The sequence below is a fragment of the Sceloporus occidentalis genome, unplaced genomic scaffold (assembly GCF_023333645.1).
Source record: "Sceloporus occidentalis isolate IW3139 unplaced genomic scaffold, rSceOcc1.0.p SCAF_3, whole genome shotgun sequence".
NCBI lineage: Eukaryota > Metazoa > Chordata > Lepidosauria > Squamata > Phrynosomatidae > Sceloporus > Sceloporus occidentalis.
In genome coordinates this window covers 8,812,177-8,832,065 of record NW_028316983.1, presented here as the reverse complement: position 1 = coordinate 8,832,065, position 19,889 = coordinate 8,812,177, and the positions used below count along the sequence as shown (strand labels likewise).

Below are 19,889 nucleotides of genomic sequence, written 5' to 3'. Positions count from 1 at the left end.
GCACACAACAAATCTCTCTGCCCTCGAAAGTTTGAATCTCCACTGGGTTCCCTCTTGGGAAAATCACACTCTCTCGGCCTCAGGAGAAGACAGTGGCAAAGGCAAAAAAAAATCCCCTCTGAGGCCCAAAACATAAAGCAGAAATAATCCAGTTTGAGCCTGCTTTAACTGCCCTGGATCAATGCTAGGGAATTCTGGGAACTGTAGTTTCATGAGACATTTAGCCTCTGGCAGAGAGCTCTGGTGCCACAATAAACTACAGTTTCCAGGATTCCTTAGCACTGAGCTAAGGCAGTTAAAGCGGCCTCAAAGTGGGTTATTTCTGCAAAGCGTGTTTTGGACCTAAAAGCCCCATGATAGTTTTGCCTCAAGGTCTCCATAAGTTGCAAATGGAGGCACACATTTGCAACAACAACAACAACAACCACGTGGCTGCCTCCTCTCTCCTACTCTTACTCAAAAGAGGGGAAGGGGGGGGGGAGAAAAGTGGGGCCAGAGATTTTGTGTGTGTGAGACAGAGAGAGAGAAGGAGAGAGTTGGAGGCAAACTCTGGGGAGAGAAGGGTAAAGGAGGCTGGAGGAAGAGGAAAGCAGAAAAAAACAGAGGAGAAAGAGGACAAGGAAGGAAGGGAAAGGCAGGGGTTTCCCTTCCTTCTTTCTCCTCCGTTTTTTCTCTGCCTTCCTCCTCTTCCTCCCGCCCCCGCAGGAACTTCTGAGAGGGGGAAAAGGCGCCTGCAGCAGCAGCAGCAACAGCAAAGAAGAAGAAGCGCGCCTTTTGCACCCAAATCCCTGAGGAGGGTGATTTCCCACCTTGCTTTGCCTCTTGCTTTGGGGAAAAGGACAAGGGGAACCCCGCCTCCCTCTCGCCAGGCCCGCGGCTCTGCAGCAACCGCAGGCTTGAGGAAAAGGACGAGGGGGACCCCCGCCTCCCTCTCACCAGGCCCCCGGCCCCACAGCCTCTCCCCGCCCCCTGGGAAGGCCGAAGCCTTCTCACAGGGCGGGGGAAGGGGGGCGCCGCCGGCGGCAATCGGCGGCAGGGACGGCCTGGGGCCGCTCTGACGGTCTCCGCGGGCCTGATCCGGCCCGCGGGCCGTAGGTTGCCGATGCCTGGTCAAGATGTTCTTCCTGATGTTTAATCTTTAAAAAAAAAAATATTTGAATCCATTTGTTTGTGTTCTGTTTTCTCAAGGAGCAGAAAACATGCTGGGTATAATTTCTACATGATATTCCTTCAGATATTTAAAGATGGCTACCATGTCACCTCTTAAGTTATCTCTTTCTCGAAGATAGACATACCCAGCTCCCTAAGTCATTCCTCATAAGGCTTGGTTTACAGACTTTTGATCATCTTGGTCACCCTTCTGTAGACAAGAATTGTTAACAATTCTCATCAAAGAGTTAAACTGCCTCACCAAATTCTGAACCCAATAATTCCAAAGGATGTTGCCATTTCAGACAAAGTGGAATTATAGAGCTATAACTGTGTAGTATGTAACAGTGGCGTCACCAGGGTTGGTGTCACCTAGTGCGATAATTCATGCGTGTCACCACTCCCACCCATACCACCCCATACAAAATCCTTACTAATGTTTTTGTACTAATATTACTCATAAATCATCATTCCCATATATCATAAATGTAACAGCAATATTAGTGAAATAAACAACTACGAATATTAGCATTATATCTTTAAATTACAATATCATACACACAGCCTTGTTGTATTTACATATACAGTGCACCCGTGTCATATGCGGAAGAAACAATGGCGTGCGCAGCCTTGGTGCGTGTGCCATGTGTCATACATGAGCCTCATTACATCCAATGGGGCTCGAGCATACGTGCTATTTGCCTTACATGGGGAGAGGGGGCAGAACGGATCCCCGCATAAGACAAAGGCACACTGTACAAAGTTTCATGTGATTAAAGTGAACATTTGGAAAGATGTGATGTTTTTAGGGAAAATTTAAAAAGAATAATTAAAAATTATTTTTTTAAAAAAGTAAAAAATATTTTTAAAACATTAAATTTTAGTTTTAAAAATAAAAAAAATTAAGTTTAAAGATAATTGCTAAAATTTTAAATTTAAAATATTTTAAATCTGAATATATGTGTGTGTGTGTGTGTGTGTGTATACACACACATACACTAGGGCCTCTCCTTTCTCTCCTTTCTCTTCCCACTAAGCCTCACCCCACTCTTCAGTGTTTTAAAGGGACACTGGTGTACACCATAGCCTGTTTCTGCCAAAAGACAGATGTTTGGGGAACAGTGGTCTCACTCCCTTAGGGTGTCACCTGATGTGCCCACCCCACCCAGTGACACCCCTGGTACGAAAGTTAACAGTTTAACAGCAGAAGAAATTACTGTTATCTTCCAGCTTTCCAGCAGCTAACATCACACAAATGAAACAGTCACCCTGAATTCATTTTATGTTACAACTGATGGTTAACATCCAAAGTGATACATCTGTCCTGGAAGTCAATTTCAGTGCAAATAAAACATGTCCTCTGATCTTACTTGTCAAAGCTGTCACTTGTTCTGATGAAGAAGTCCAGTTTCTGCTTTGCATATTCTATAACATCGGAGTGAAGCTCCACACCATGATTAACACCAAACGGACCTGAATATTTGAGAAATGCAAAGAAAAAAACATTTCAAAGGTAACAAGATGAAGAACAAGCAACAGTTCAAAATGTTTATCTCAGCTTCAGAAAGGATCTATGAAGAGTCACCGCAGATTGCTGCTTCAGTGCCGCATTAAAATGGAGATACAAGCTGAATCTTTCTAGAGAGTTTTACTTACTATCACAGTCACATTAAATGTGAAATAGAACAGGAAGAAGAAGAGGTCTATTCTAACCATGGCCTGTTACAGACTGCCAAAATAAAGCTGCTTCGGGTCTCTTTGGAGGTATGCTGTTTAAATGATGCATGCATCCTAAGAATCTGGAAGCTGCACCAAAGCTGCACTCCGGTGCTTAGGAATGGAGTGTGGCTTTGGCGTGACCTCCGGACTCTTAGGACCCATGCATCATTTAAACAGCATACCTCCAAAGAGACCCGAAGCAGCTTTATTTTGGCAGTCTGTAACAGGCCAAAGTCTCTGAAGAATCCACTTTAAAAGTGACAAGCCGGGAAGGAATGTGAGAAAATTGCACCCAGAGGAAAATTACAAAGGAAGTGCAAGATAGTACACCTGACAGATGGTCAATAGGTGGATACAAGCAAATGCTTGCCTATGATGCTAACAGATGCTAGGGGTGGAGTGAAAATGGTACTCGTAGTCCTTATGATTAATGACATCAGTGATAGGCATGGATGGCAGCAAAAATGTTTTCAAATCTATAGAACCTGGGAACTGCTCCAGAACTATCATGTGAATCCAAAAGAGCTAGGACTGTTGGCACTGTTTTAGATACATTCATTCCAGTTAGCAGTTGAATGCATGGCCACATTTCAATTATGCACAAACAAAAAACGAACAAGAGCCAATGTACTATAGTGGTGACAGTGGACTCAAGTTGGGGTGACTTAAGTTGAAACTGATCATTCAAAAATGTACTAAGAAACCTTGGTCAGACTTGTGAAGTCGAAGGCTTTCATGGCCTGCATCCTTAGTTTTTTGTGGGATTTTTGGGCTATGTGGCCATGTTCTAGAAGAGTTTATTCCTAAACTCTTCTAGAACATGGCCACATAGCCCAAAAAACCCACAAAAAACCTTGGTCACACTCTTGATTTTCTTTCTTACTAGCCCTATTTTATAAGGATGCAATGAAGATAAAGGGAAAAGCATAACATACTCTTAGCACCTTTGAGAAAGTGTGGGCTAAACTTTAAATACATGTGTAAAACCTAATGAAGTGATGGACTGTAGGTCAAGAAAGCTTTAAGAAGAAACTGTTGAAGAAAAGTCTGTTCTTGAAAACATAGCTGCTGGATGAAATACTGTTCATTTATAGTTTCACTTTTGATTTAGTTTGTTGTTAACAGCTCTAAAATGTGCTGCAAATTTTGTTTAAAGTTGTAAAGGAGGATAGAAATGCTTTAAGTAATAATAAACATTCATTCCCTCCACGTCCTCCCAACAAAACAGAACCAGAAGTCAGGCAACCATTGGGAGTACTTCCTAGTTTAAATTCTCAAGTGGGTCTCAGCTAGGGTTGCCATAAGTGAGGACCTCCAAACCGGGACAAATGTAGGACAAATGCAGGACAACATTTTCAAATGTAGGACACATTTTTTAAAAATGGAGGACACGCAAAAAATTGAGGCTTTTTTAGAAATGTTAATATAAATCCATGTTTCTTAGGCATGATCAAAATGGAGGACATTTTGACATTATTCGTAGACAGATCACGGAAATGTACTTCCCTTTCTGGCCAACCCCCTCTCCCCATTCCAAACAGCACATTTGAGCATTGAACATGGCTTTATTTTAACATTGCCTCTTGCATATTTCAGAGGCTTATTCCACAAACAAACCCTTTGGTCAAGGGACTTTGGTTTTTCTTCATTTTGACTTGTTTTGTCTGTATTCCTCCCCACTAAATAAAGGAGACATGAAATGGAGTTAATGGGTACAAGTTGTTAAACAAAAAAGTCTTGTGAGACTCTGTAGGCAAGAGGTGAACCATGTTAAGAACTGCATTAAGCACACTTAGGCTGCTGCCACACTGCTTTCACTCTCATCACTCCATCCTATGGAATCCTGGGATTTGTAGTTTGTTGTGGTGCCAAGGCTGGGCTTTGAAATCTCAGGCATAAGAGAGGCAAAAGGCTTGGGCTGCATCTACACTGGAGAAATAATCTGGTTTGAGACCACTTTAACTGTCTTGCCTGAATGCTATGGAATTCTGGGAATGGTGGTTTGTTCCAGCACCACAGCAGAATGGCAGTTAACCCCTGGAAAGTTCTCTGACCAAGGTGACCAATGCCCTCACCCCAAAATGTAGGGCACCCGAGCAAAAATATGTAGGACATGGCCAAAAATAAAAGCTAAAAACACCCATGTAATTATAAATCCATGCTTCTTAACCATGATCCAAATGGAGAACATGTCCTGGAAAAGGAGGAGGATGCCTGGTCACCTTGTCTCTGGTCCAAAATACACTGCAGAAATAAAACAATGCTGGACTGAAATGCCCAGAGTTCCTCACCAAAGCTGCATCCACACTGAGGAAATAATCCAGTCTGAGAGTGACTTAACTGTCCTGGGTTAGTGCTGGGGAATGCTGGGAATTGTAGTACACTGTGGCCCCAGTGCCCAGAATTCCTCCCCAGGTGCATCCACACTGAGGAAATGGTCCAGTTTGAGACTGCTCAGTGCTGGGGAATCCTGGGAATTGTAGTCTATTGTGGCCTCAGAGCCATCACTGACAGAGAAGTCTCAATGTCTCCCAAACACTCGCATTCCCAGGATTCCCTAGCACTGAGTTAAAGCAGTCTCAAAGTGGGTTATTATTATTCCTGCAGTGTGTGTGAGAGATATAAAAGCTAGGGACTGGATTCATTTGGAGGATCTCTGTGTCCAAAACACACTGCTTGGACTGCCAGGGCTCAGTGCTATGGAATCCTGGGAATTGTAGTTTATTGTGGCACCTGAGCTCTCTGACAGAGAAGGCCAAATGCCTCACAGACCCCAGAATTCCAAAGCATTGACCTTTGGCAGTTAAAGGGGTCTCAAAGTGCAGAGGGGGGGGGGAGAGAGAGAAAAGCCAGGGAGTGTGAATGAGCTCTGAGAGGAGGAGGAGGAGGAGGAGGAGGGAGGGAGCCAAGGGAAGTGGCCAGGACCATCAGAGGAGCCCCTGCTTTTCCTCATCATCGCAGCCTTCTCACTGCTGGCAAGAGGCTCTGCCCCCAGCCAGGCAACGCCTCCATTCAGTCTCCTTTTGTCAAAAGAGCTCTGGTGCCACAAGAAACTACAATTCCCAGAATCCCATAGCACTGAGCCATGGATGTTTAAGGGGGGTGTCAAACTATTTCTGCAGCCTTTGCTACCCCAAAGCCTTCTATTATTTACCAGCAACTTGCAAGGCAAAATCTCTTCCTTCCAAGCCATTGAAAACCAACCCAAGGGGAGGGCTGATTGCTTCTTTCCCATTGGTCAGCTTCGGGAGAAATTTGCATATTCCAAGGAAAGGTGTTTTGGGCCTCAAAAACGACCCTGTGATAAAGAATTACAACAATACTGAGTGGTAGACATTTAAAAGATGAGGAGGCATTTAGACTCCCAGGGAAACAGGAACGATTGATGGCCTTTTTTTCTTTGCTCACTGTAACCTGAAAGTAATGCCTTTTGCAGGGTATATATACCAAGTGGGCTGGCAATAGCTCTGAGTGGCAGCTGTCTTGAAGACCTGCTCTCTAGGCTAAGCCAGGCGGGGAGGGTGGCACACAGCCATGGGGAGGGCTGGAGCTGCCTCCAGGGCCTTGCTGGAGGGGGGAGGTGCCAAACTGGGGCGGGACTGTGTGGCCCCGCCCCAAACCGGGAAAGTCCCGCCCCCAGGTGGGATATGGCAAGCCTAGTCTCAGCCTCTGAAACTGCATACAGGTATTATTATAACAGTTTTGGAAAACTGATGCTTTTCCAGAGCAGAGCTTGGAGTTGTTTTCCCAAGCTTTGCTGCAGACACATAACCAACCACAGCCCACTGAGAGTTGCATTTATTCCAAGCCATACAACCTCTCCTTATACAGGACATTCTTTGATTTGCAGAACGAGTACTAATCACAGGATAGATCATGGCTGTGGTGAAATGCATAATATGAATAACATGGCATATGTCTGGTGTATTGTCAATATTGAGAAGAGTATGTTTTGGTGCAATAAAGAAAGAATTTTTGATTCACGTGGCCAATTTGGTCGATAAGAAAGCTCACTTACCTAAGATAAGCCCAACCATGGAACTCAGATAGCCTGTGCCACTTCCCAGGTTCAAGAAGGAAAGCCCCGGCTGCAGATCTAGAGCTTCCATGACCTCTGAGTAGATGCAGGGAGCAGAGAGGTGAATGTTCCCATGTTTCCAAGCCAAGTCTTTGTAAGCATTGTCCTTGAACTCTTCAAGGTAATAGTCTGCTCTATCCACAGCCCGGAAGGCCTGCTCTACCAGCTCTGTCCGGATGTACTGAGCCTCTTTTAGATTGTCAATCAACTCATCATTGTCCTCTCCTGCACTCACAGCACCTCCCATTGTTCACAGATGCAAAAATTAACTCTGGATAGCTGAAGAAGGAGGGAAGAGGGAATAATATAAACATTACTGGTTGAAAGAAATAAGAAGACACTAGCTGCATGTATGGCACATTCTATACATAAAAAGAAATAGACTCAAAAGGAATTTTCTATATGTAGAGATTGCCAGTTACAACCACAGGTCTCTTTTGTTGTTTAGAGATTTTCCCTTCATATGTATATTCATTAGTACAATGAAACAACCTTTGAAATAACATACCAGTGATCATTCCTGACAAACATGTTCTACTGCATTGTCAGCTGTTCTCTTTAGATGCTTTTGGATATGGAAACATGGATTCTAGTTGACAGTTATATATTGCATTTTTCCAAACACAGAGAAGCATGTTCAATTTTGGCCAACATTCAAAGTAAAAAAAGCACTATTTGCCTCCATCATTGAACAACTCTGAAAATACCCCCTTAAACAAGGAGAGGAGAACCTCAGGCCAAATGGTCAAATCAGATTGAGTCTTCTGGTCTGTAAGGCTTCTGATATGGTAACTAATAATTTGCCTTCAGCTTGTTTTTTTTTTTTTTTGTCTAATTGACTTCTTGTTGGTTTTCTAAGTGCCACTGGGGATCAAGGAGGAGTCCTAAGAGATCTAGCTACTTAGCTTAGAAGTTAGGAATGGTGGGTGAATCTTGTGAACAAGAAGATCCAATCTGATTAGAAAGTGTATTTCTGTTAGCTGAGGAACCCTTGCTTCAAATTAGAGAAGAAAGAAAAAATGCTTTTGTTCTGTATTCTCTTTTATATCATTCCAGTGGTGTTTGCTGGAGGGAAAACTGTGATTCAGGGCCCCCTACCAAGTGAGATGGACTCCCACATAAGCCTTCCTTGGCATTTAAGAAGACATTCTTTAGAGATAATCAGGATCCACGAAGACTTGACATGTACGTAGGAAGATGCAAGACAGATAGTGGTAGTGAAAACAAGAGAAAATATGTGTAAGCCTTTTGCAGTTGTGAATGCATGCATGTTTTATATATAAATTACAGTGTCTGAGATGGACCAAAATGGATACGCATGTTTGTCTTGGTCAATCACCTGGCCAAATGGGAAATAGAAATTAGGCCTAAATGTTAAAGGTAGAAGAAGAAAAAACTTTCCCCCTAAACCCTAGGTGTGCTTAAAAGAGCTCCATGGATCTCAGTTTTAGAATCAACTGAAAATTTCAGCCTTTGATAAGGAAAGAAAAAACAATTAGAAGGTGATGATAAATTGACTTTAAGCAAGGTATTGCTATGAAGTCTAACACATGATAACCACAGTAACCTCAGGAGACAGGGAGAGATCACTGCAGCTACTGCAACACAAATTTAACATAGAATCATAGATCATAGAATCGTAGAGTTGGAAGAGTCTGCAAGGGCCATCCAGTCCAACCCCATTCTGCCATACAGGAAATCTAAATCAAAGCATCCCCAACAGATGGCCATCTAGCCTGTTTAAAGACCTCTAAGGAAGGAGACTCCACTACACTCCGAGGGAGTTTGTTCCACTGTTGAACAGCCCTTACTGTCAGGAAGTTCCTCCTAATGTTGAGGTGGAATCTCTTTTCCTGGAGCTTGCATCCATTGCTCTGGGTCCTAGTCTCTGGAGCAGCAAAAAACAAGCTTGCTCCCTCATCAATACGACATCCCTTCAAATATTTAAACAGGGCTATCATATCACCTCTTAACCTTCTCTTCTCCAGGCTAAACATTCCCAGCTCCCTAAGTCATTCCTCATAGGACATGATTTCCAGACCTTTCACCATTTTTAACATTTTTAAAACATATTATTATTTTAGTCGCCCTCCTTTGGACATGCTCCACTTTCTCAACATCCTTTTTGAATTGTGGTGCCCAGAACTGGACACAGTATTCCAGGTGAGGCCTTACCAAAGCAGAATAGAGTGGCACTATTACTTCCCTTGATCTAGACACTATATTTCTATTGATGCAGCCTAAAATTGCATTGGCCTTGTTAGCTGCCGCATCACACTGTTGACTCATATTCAACTTGTGCTCTACTTGGACTCCTAGATCCCTTTCACATGCAGTCTGCTTAAGCCAGGTGTCCCCCCAACCTGTATCTATGCATTTCATTTTTCCGCCCTAAGTGCAGTACCTTACATTTCTCCATGTTGAATTTCATTTTGTTAGCTTTGGCCCAGTTTTCTAGTCTGTTCAGGTCATTTTGAATCTTGATCCTGTCCTCTGGGGTATTAGCTACATGCAACAGCCTTTAGACAATACCAGTTTTTTTTAAGGAGGTCAAGATTTCAGCAATGCAAACTGTTCTGTTAACATTCTCTGTAGGAAGAAAACAATGTGATTTTTTTTAAAAAAAATAGTAGCGGTTTGCTTTTCTGAGAAAAAGTGCATAACTGGCAGATTCTGTGTTTGTGCCTAGCTTAGAATGTTCTGCCTCAGCTCAGTTTTTGCACACATTCAGCACAAACAACATGCTACCTTTATACATAAAACGCACACACAAACAACAACTTAAGAACAAAACCTGATGTTACTGCAGAATTTGAATAAGGGATGTAACTTGCACACATTTGAACTGTTATGTTGATACAAAGTGCTGGCATTTAAGTATGATCAGAAAGGCAGTTGTGGTTAGTACTAGAAAAACCAAACTTTGAATAAAAGTCTGCTTTGAAATACATCACACTGAAAGTTTATGCAAAACTGCTTTGTTTGCCCCTGCTTTCTTAATTTGCATAACTTGAACCCAGAAGACAATAGTGAAACAGCAGGAATGCTAAGGTAACAGTGACAGGCTAGAGACATGTCAAGGACTGTATTGGCCTCTATCCAACAATCTCCTCTGGTAGCTAAAAGGTAAATTCCAACTCCGGAAAAAAAAATCTAGGATGTTTATAGGTTATATGGACATAAGAAGGAGGGCACGATATGCACAGCTTGTTGCCTTTTTCCTTCTTTCAGGAAGGACAGCCAGCCAATTTGTGCTTTCAGACTCCGCCAAACATGCACATGGTCAAAAGGACAATCTGTTTCTGTATTCTGCTCCAGATCAACCTTCTGACTACTTTAGCTGTTGATTCACTGGGCCTAACAGGTCATTTCTACAGAGCCAAAAAGCCATAAAACAATGCCCCCTCTTACCAAAGCTGTATCTGAGTCTATCTAGTCCAGCATCCTGCCTCTCACAGCGGCCAGCCAGATGTGACTCTGTGACATCCAACTGAACACCTTATTCAGTTGGTACTCCATAACCCGTGATCCCAACAGACTTTTGCAGATATTGATAGCACACGCAGTGCCATACTTTCCTGTAATATCAAGTAACTTTGTGAAGCCTACTTTTTCCCATGAAGTCTTAGGCTTCTTTTCATGCTAGAATTACAGCACTTTGAAATCACCTTCACTGTCATGGCTCCCTCCTATGGAACCATAGATTGTAGTTTAATGAGGTACTTAGAATTCATTACATTACAAATCCCAGGATTCCACAGGAGGAAGGCATGACAATTCAGGTGATATCAGAGCTCTGTGGGTACAGTTGTGTAGTACAACTGTCTGTTTAATTTTTAACTAAAATAAAGTTAAAGCACGTTTTGCTCACATTCATACCTTACTTTTTCTCTCTCCCCTACAGCCTCTCTATCGTCAGGTGATGCTTTCAAATTTTTTTTCTTAACTGAAGAATGAATATTCAACATGAAGTATCACCTTCCATAAAAAATATGAGCCTGGAGAGCTGAAGAAAAAAAACAACACAAAAAATAAGAGCCTTGAATGTAATTTTAAGCATGAAAGCACCTCTGCCAAACCTTCTTTTCTTGGTCTTTTACAGGCTTAATGCTTATTTCAAGCACGCAAGCGCAGGGCCTCAACCACTTCATTTTTTATTTGTTTCCCATTTTTCACCAACTGCCTTGAGTGTAAAGTCACAGAGATTCCCAATACAAGACAGCTGCCCTCTGACCTGGCTGCGGTCCAGTTACAGGGTTATTAGCATGCCTCTGCGCACTCCGTTGTGCCACTACAAGAGATAATTGGTTTGCAGCCAATTCAGGGCACACTTACTGAAAACAGTCTCCTGTCTTCATTGCCCTCTCACAGAAGAGCTGTGTAGCACAAGGGGAGGGGTCCAGGGTGGCAATGAATAGTCTTCCCACAGCACAGACCAGGACTCACTTTGAAGCCAAGACCTGCACAGACACCAGAGTTTCAAAATGAAATTACAACCACCCAAGGATCAGCCCCCTTACAATTAAAGTCTCTGGCACCTTTCCCATGCCTTATAGTAGAGATGTCCGTCTTTCCTCATTTCATTCTTGCACTTGAAAATGAAAAAGTTTTCTCCATGGTGGGTGAGATTGTGAGTGTTCTGTGCATTTTTGTACGGTTTCTCACATTGAAGGACTTTTTTGGGGTGAAAATACAACATTTGTGAGCAAATTAAAGAGGGAAAATCCCCCACTTGTTCTTTTTAGTTGCAGAAAGGGGCAAACAACTATTTCTCACAGCAGCTGACTACTTTTTGGCACATCTTTTTCATCAAGGACAAGAAAATGCCTGAATACTCTCTATGGTCTTTCTCTGGACTACAAACCAAGAAACTTACGGTACCAAAAAGAAGCAGAGTTACAGAACTTTGCATTAGTGTGTTGATAACCCCAGAATGCCACCTGAAAAATGGAGATAGTTTTTCCTGTGCATGAGTAGGACAAATGCTCGGCTTTCAATGAAAATAGCAACACTGTAAAAAGATTATAATGTCTTCAGATGAGGTTTTTATTCTGGTTTCGTGCACAATAGAGTTTATCACACTAGCGAGATCCCGAGGGAAAACAGGAGTTAAACACAATATAACATGAAGATAACCAGGAAATGCCCAAAGTTTAGCACACAACATTGCAGTTAACGTGAAATAACACAAAGTTAATTCACAGTTAAAGCGGACGAAACCAGCAGCTTAAAAAGCTGCTGGTTTCCTCCGCTTTAACTGTGGATTAACTTTGCGTTATTTCATTTTAGGAGCAATTACTGTGATAAACTTTCTGAATTTGCAAGTTCTGTTTAAATTCAAATTTAACTTAACTCTCGTTTAACTCCCGTTTTTCTACGGGATCTTGCTAGTGTGATAAACTCCAATGTGTTTTGATTCCTTTTGTCTTGAAGAACCCTAAGAAAAATTTCTGGAAGGGGAGGGGGAATAGCCTTATTAGGATGGGTCAAGCAAGGAATATACAATTGCTTTTAATTTCTATAGCAGCTTTCTCTGTGACAGTTAACTGTGGGAATCTATTGTTGTTTATCAGGCTGGAGAGCGAATGGACCTTGGAACCGAGGCCAAAAAAACAGATAGAACCATCACTGGTCAGAATGGTACTTAAAAAACAATTGTTACTTTACAACTGAACCATCCAAAAGCGAAGGTGTCACTATGGACAATTTTGGCATATTTCAGATTACAAGAATCCAGATAAAGGATAACAGCAATACAGAAAGAAGCAAAGAAGCAGGGAAACTGCTATGATTAAGCTGGAGATGACAGCCACCATGGGATAGTGGTTTGAGTGTTGGACTACGACTGGAGACAAGGGTTTGATTCTCAGCTTGGCCATGAAACCCACTGGGTGACCTTGGACAAGTCACACGCTCTCAGCCTTAGAGGATGGCAATGGCAAACCACCTCTGAAAAAATCTTGCCAAGAAAACCCCATATGGTAGGATTGCCATAAACAACAACAAAAAATGACTTGAACGTACAGAACAACAAATGAGAGAAGGAAAAACTAAGCCCTCTTATGGTAGATGGAGAAAGAAGAAGTAATGTTAAATATGAAGGCAGGGGGACCAAAATCCTATTCTATGGCATGGGGGAACTTGTTAAAACTTTGCAAAAGGTTTAACCTAGCAGGCTGAGTTGATGCTGGGTAATCCCTTTACTACAAAGGCAGAACACTTTATGTCTAAAAGGTGTGTACAATTCGGTCTGTACAGAACAGCAAATTATTGCTACAATAAATGGAGACAGTGCAGAAAGAGCCAAAGCAGAAAAGTACAACCACTAAAACAGTACTACTCAAAGTGATGCTTGGCAGGTTGGTGCCAGTCCCTGAGACATCTTCTGCTAAGTCCTCAATATCTTACAAGGCAGAAAGAAATAACTGTAGCCAATGGGCACAAATACAGCACTTGGATCATGGAGGTGGTGGGAGTTGCCAGGCCTCTATATCTGATTGCTTAAGAAGCACTGTCCTAAAACTTTGGAGAGAGGAAGAAGAGAAATAAGCCCCATTATACAGGTTATTAAGCACATGGTGGGTAAGCAAGGGATCCCAAACAGTAGAACGTTATGGTTTGTGTGTGTCGTTTTTACTGTTAGGAAAACTATCCTATTACTGCAGACAGGAGAGAGACAGATTGGCTGACTATACCACCACAAAGTTGGGAAAGTAACAGCTAGGCTTTGCACCCACTGCCCAGCAGTGGGATTGACAGTAGAAAGAGCAGGTATTACATGACCCCATGGTCACAAGAGAGGGCTTAACAAGGGAAAGGGATTGACCGATGCTTGGCATCCACTGGAGACTGGAGAGGAGGGACAGAAAGAGATGAGATGCAGATTACAGGTAAACTTGATGGACCTCATTGCCCTGGGTGACAGAAGCTAACATGACAACCTTCCACCTCTTAATCTGGAGCATGTGGGTATGTGACTTCAAGTCACCTGTCAACTTATGGCAACCCCATGGATTTCATAGGGTTTCCTTAGGCAAGGAGTAATCAGTTTTGCCAGTTCCTTCCTCAGAAATACAACCTATAGTTCCTGGTAACTGTTGGCAGATTCTCATCCAAGCACTAACCACGACTGAGTCTGCTTAGCTTCCCAGATCAAACAGGGTATTTACACACATGAGTGAAGGAGCCTAACACACATTATAAAGAGGCAACCGATCTCATGCTCACAAGATTGGAGGAAAGGGAGTGGAAAAGAAATGAAGTGTTATATTCATTTTGGAGACTGATGTTCAAGTAGAAGGAGAGAAATTACAGGATGATATTATTATTACTATTATTACTATCCCTCCTTTCCCCCAGTTCAGGACTTGAAGCAGCTTATAACAAATTAAAAAACACATTGTTAAAAATTCACAAGATACAAAAGATAAAATGAGATTTAACAATCAAAACATTAAAACCAGATTAAAACACACATCAAAACACACCACACCCACTGATTTCATTATCAAAAAACACAAACCGAAGACAGGGAAAACATTCAGGGGTAGCTGTGTTGGCCATTTAACAAATGCAAACAAAAATCTATTAGTGATACCTTTACTGGCCAGCCAAAATGCACAATATACTTGTTGCAAGCTGTCGAAGCTCCATGGGCTTCTTCATCAGGCAAGATGTTACAAACCAAACAGGAGGGGAAAACAAAACAAAACAATTGGAGATGTTAGTCAGATGCCTGCATGTTGTTTCAGTCCTTAGTAAAGAGGGTATACTGGAGAGGATACATTTTGGGCAGGCAGGCTCCTCCTCCTCCTCCTCCTTCTGGCCAGGCAGCAATAGGGAGATCTTCAAAGGCCAGGACATTTAAAGTCCATTTGTATCTCAACAGGGACCCCTCTTTTCAATCCAATATGTCTCCATTCCAGTGAGGTCAGAGGCACTGTTGCCAACAAGCCTTGAAGATATTCCTTGGAATGTTTTAACAAAATCCAAAATCCCTGGAATTCCCCAATATTTACCAGAATATTCAGTCAAAATCCCTGGAAAGAAAGTAATTAAATTGCCCGCATTTCGAGGAATTCCCCAGAAATTGGCAATGCTGGTCACAGGCCTCTTTGTAGGCAGAAAACACAGAGGTTGGCAGCATGCACTTTTGCAAACTTGAGCCTGCTTACTCAGATACATCTGAAGATACATCTGAGGAGGTAGGTTCAAGTCAACGAAAGCTCATGTTACCAAATTCTTTCTTTCAGTTAGTCTCAAAGGTGCTACAAGATCTCTCTACATACCGATACACAGATATGAACACACATATAGGTATGAACACAGACTAAACACCCTGAAGGCACTGGATCCTGTCTGATCTTTGAAGCTGAGCAGAACCAGCTCTGTATAGTACCTGGATGAGGAACCACAAGGAATGCCAAGGGCTGCAGGAAGTCAAGGGCAAAACCATCTGTGAGTATTTCTTCCTTAAGAAAAGCCTTTGGAAGTCATGAGGTTAGTGTAAGTAAGTTGACAAACAGCTTGAGGGCAGAGTAACACATTCACAGACACACACAGAGATATGAACACACACACAGGAACCACTTCAACACAGAGATATGAGCACACATACATACAAACACTGATATGATAACACACAGAGTATCAGCAAACAAATATGAACACACACAAACAAACACTACTTAAATACTGATATGAAAATACAATAGACAGATATGAACACACACTATACTTAAATATGAACACACACAAACATTCACTGCTTAAACAGTGATATGAAAACACACACATTATATTTAGATATGAAGGGAGACACACACAGTACGTAAACATTGATATGAAAACACACACTATACTTTATGGAGATAAGATATGAACACACACTCAGTACTTAAAACACACACATTATATGTAATCCCGTTTGAGACCGTCTTAATTGCCCTGGTTCAGTGATAGGGAATTCTGGGATTATTTCTGCAGTGTGTTTTGGACCTTAGATATAAACACACATGCATACACAAAATACTGACATGAAAACACACAACTATACTTAGCTAAACACACATGCGCGTGCACATACACTGTACTGAAGCACTGATATGAAAACATACACCTGCTATATGTACAGATATGAACACACACTACTTAAATACTGATACAGTATAAACACACACACACACACTATATTTAAAGAGACAGATAAAACACACACAGACAAAGTATACTTAAAAGAGACAGAAAACACACACGCACACCATACTTAAGCACACAAGTATGAATACACAGACACATATGAGAAGTCCTAATCTAATGCCTCTCACTTTGGGAAGAAATGTGGGGTGGGGTTTTATTTGTGGTGGGATTGTGGGGTGGGATTGTTTGTGGTGGGTCTTTTTGTGGTGGGCTCTTGGGGTGAGGGTTTTTTTTGTGGTGGACTTGTGGGGGGATTTTGGTTGGGATTGTTTTGTGGTGGACATTTTGTAGGGTTGCATTATTTGTGGTGGGATTGTGGTGGGCTTTTCTGTGGTGCAATTTTTTGCGGTGGGCATTTGGGGGGATTTTTAGCGGTGGGTTTGCGGTGGACCAGTTTGTGGTGGGATTTTTGGGGATGGGGAGGTTTGTGGTGGGATTATTATTATTTTTTATTCTGGTGGGATTATGGGGTGGGACTGTTTGTAGTGGGATTATGGGGTGGGACTGTTTGTAGTGGGATTGTGGGGTGGGATATATATACACATATATATATATAGACAGAGAGAGAGTCAGGGGTCTCTGAGGAGGAACGAAGGGAGGAAGGCCAGCAGCCCTTCTGAGGCTTTAGAGCCCCCCCCTTTAGTTTTGGGGGCGGGGCGAGAGCGAGGGGGCGGGGCTTGCACCCTGGGCTTCTTCCTCACAATTGGAGGTGCAGCGGGGGGGGGGGAGAGCCCCTCTAGGCGGAACAGCCGGGCGCAGCTCTACCTGTCCCCCGCCGGCTCTTCTCCTCTGCGCCTCCACTCCCCCCGCCGCGCCACGCGCCGAGCTCCCCGTCAGCTGTAAACAGTCAGAAGAAGAAGGAACAGCCCCCAGCTCTCCAAGTAGCAGCGCCACTGCGCAGGCGCAGAGGACGACGCGAGCCAGCCGCGACTAAGACGCCGAAAAAGAGAGGAGAGAAGGGGGAGCGTACCATTCGGGCCCTGAAGGGAGGGGGAGAGCACGAAGTGGATGGAGCGACGGGGCGTACCATTGTCACCTCTTTTCAGGGGGGACGGAAGGAATGGCTTCTGAGGCAGCAATGCGCACTGCAGAAATAGACCACTTCGAAGACGCTTTAACTCTCTTTGTCTGGCTCGAGGCTATGGAATTCTGGGAGTTGGAGTTTGTTGTGGGTCCACAACAAACTCCAACTCCCAGAATTCCATAGCCTTTACCCAGACAAGTTAAAAGCGGTGCCAAACTGGGTTACTTCTCCAGTGTGGATGCAGCCTTAGAGAGGCTGCAGCAGTAGCTTACTTCTGCCTATAGTGTGCACCTACACTGTGGAGATAATGCACTTCCATACCACTTTTACCTCTGCAGCTGCGTCCTATGGAATCCTGGGATTTGTAGTTTTACAAAGTCATTGGGCTTCTCTGCCAAATAGCGCCGGTGCTTCTCACCAAACTACAAATCCCAGGATTCTGTTGGAGGGAGTTGCGGCAGTTACAGTGACGTCAAACTTCGTACTGTACTTAAACAGATATGATCTCTCTCTCTCTATAGCACACTTTGAACACTGATGTGAAGACATACACACTATACTTAGATAGGAACACAGCACTACAAGTCTCCTTAAACAGGCAGGTCTGAACGCACAGATACATACGCTACTTAAACACTGATACAAAAACACACATACACAACTTAGACAGATCTGAACACACATACGCATGCACTACTTAAATACTGACACGGAAGCACACAGACACACACTCCTTAAACAGGCAGATCTCAACACACAGACGTACGCTACTTAAACACTGATACAAAAACACACACACACACACTCCTTAATCAGGCAGATCTGAACACGCAGACACATGCACTACTTAAACACATATGAAAATACACTCACCATACTTAGATCCGAACGCACAGACATGTGCACTACTTAAGCACGAATATGAAAACACACACAAATAAGACTGATATGAACACACAGACACACACTATTTAACGACTGATATGAATGCCCACATATATACTGTACTTAGAAAATGAAAACTGGGACATGTTCAGCCAAGCAACATCAGAGTGTGGTCAAGATGGCTAAAGCTGTTCATGAGGAGAACATATAAGCCAGGAGAGGCTGCAGCAGTTTGCTTTTGCCTAAAGGGTGCATCTACACTAAAGAATTAATGCATTTTACACCACTTTAAGAGTGGCAGCTCCATCCTATGGACTCTTAGGGTTTGCAGTTTTACAAGGTCTTTAGCTTTCTCTGACAAAACTAAAAATCCCAGGATTCTGTAGGATGCAGCCATGGTAGTTAAAGTCCATTCATCCTTTGATAAGTATGTTATATCCCTTCCTTAGTTTTCTCCCACCGTCACCTCAACATTAGAAATGTTATTCGTATTGTAGCTTTTTCTCCTAAAAAGATGCTTCATTTTATTATTTACCTTATTATGTTGGTTGCCTGTGTCATTCCTTTGCAGTAAAATCTGGGTTGCCAGATGAAGACCCTGAGACCTAGGGATGATCCCTTGTGATGCAACAGGGAGCAGAGCCTGGTGATACTAACAAAAAGGAGTCCGGTTATGTCATTTGGAAAACCATTTGCCGTGTTGGCTGGTGGATTCTAGGAGTTGTAGTCGAAAATGTAACTTTTCCAAGCAGTTTAGGAAAGTGACAATCTTTTAGCCTCAGCACATGCCCTAGTCCCCCATCTGCACAAATCCCTTAAGATGGCAGTATTGTTAGGGAATAAAGCCTGAAATAAAATGTTCAGATGTGGAGAAACTGACAAAGGTAACAATGGGTCACTTGCAGCCTGATAACCAAGGAATTGGTTACAGCCGGTACAGGACCTGTGATGTATCTGCAAGGTCATCGTGTGCCGGAAAGCACTGTGAAGTGTTGGGAAACTAACGAAATATGCTTGGTCATCTTGGTTGGGGGACAACAATTAAGGTGACACAGCAGGAAAAGGCTGGACTTAGTGGCCGCATGGAAAAAGCATATATAAAGTCCAGGTGGCCCTCCTTGTACAGTGTGGGTTTGTTGGTTGTCAGTGGTGGATGTGTACCTTTGGCATTTGGTTTCTGTATATAGCAACTGGAAGATTAAAGAGCCTCTTTGAAGAGACGCCTGTCTCAGGACTTTATCACATGTCAGGAATTTCTCTTAATTTTGAATGAAAAGAAAGTGGGGCCAGAACACATTTACGTGAATTTGCTAGTTCAGCGAATTTACATGAATGCGAATTGCATTCAAACTGGCTTCCCATTGCCCAAAAATAGCATGCCATTGCCCGAATTTGTGTGTGGTAGTCTATCACGCAATAACGTGAAACCCCATGATTGTGTTCGGATTGCGTTTGGATTATACTTCCAATTTCCCTTGTCTGATAAGGTCCTCAGTGTGCTTTCTCAACACCTGCAGGGAAGGAGGAGATTCCAATCAGCCACACAGCTCCGTGACAGTCTGCCTGGTGGCTCTCCTGGCGTGAAGCTTCTGCGTAAATCCACGCAGGCTGCGCACTCAGCACATTCCAACAATTATTGGCATTGATAACTTTCCAACAGAATATCAAGCACTTTGAACACATGAAAATTCCATATACATGCTAATTAATGACATTATGCCTTGTTTTGGTTGTTGTGTGCCTCCAAGTCATTTCCAATTTATGGTGATCCTAAGGTGACCTTATCACAGAGGTTTTTGGGCAAGCTTTGTTCATATGGGATTTGCCATTGCCTTC

At 42.9% G+C, this 19,889-nt stretch overlaps 1 protein-coding gene across 6 annotated transcripts in view; it reads right to left on the bottom strand.

The window, feature by feature from the left end:
• PCMTD2 (protein-L-isoaspartate (D-aspartate) O-methyltransferase domain containing 2) overlaps positions 1–16,998 on the bottom strand; it is a 30,750-nt gene extending 13,752 nt beyond the window's left edge. The window contains exons 1-6 of one of the 6 annotated variants that reach the window (XM_089513600.1): positions 16,910–16,990; positions 11,282–11,406; positions 10,826–10,952; positions 9,351–9,535; positions 6,887–7,225; positions 2,520–2,622 (exon numbers count right to left, since the gene is read on the bottom strand). In XM_089513600.1, the coding sequence (XP_089369726.1) occupies positions 2,520–2,622; positions 6,887–7,193 (410 nt within the window). In that variant the 5' untranslated portion in view covers positions 7,194–7,225; positions 9,351–9,535; positions 10,826–10,952; positions 11,282–11,406; positions 16,910–16,990. Of the gene's footprint in view, positions 1–2,519; positions 2,623–6,886; positions 7,226–9,350; positions 9,536–10,825; positions 10,953–11,281; positions 11,407–14,543; positions 15,092–16,909 lie in introns of those variants that run through there. The other 5 variants (XM_089513601.1, XM_089513604.1, XM_089513602.1 and 2 more) reach the window with 5 other exon arrangements.
• Positions 16,999–19,889: the final 2,891 nt, after the last annotated feature.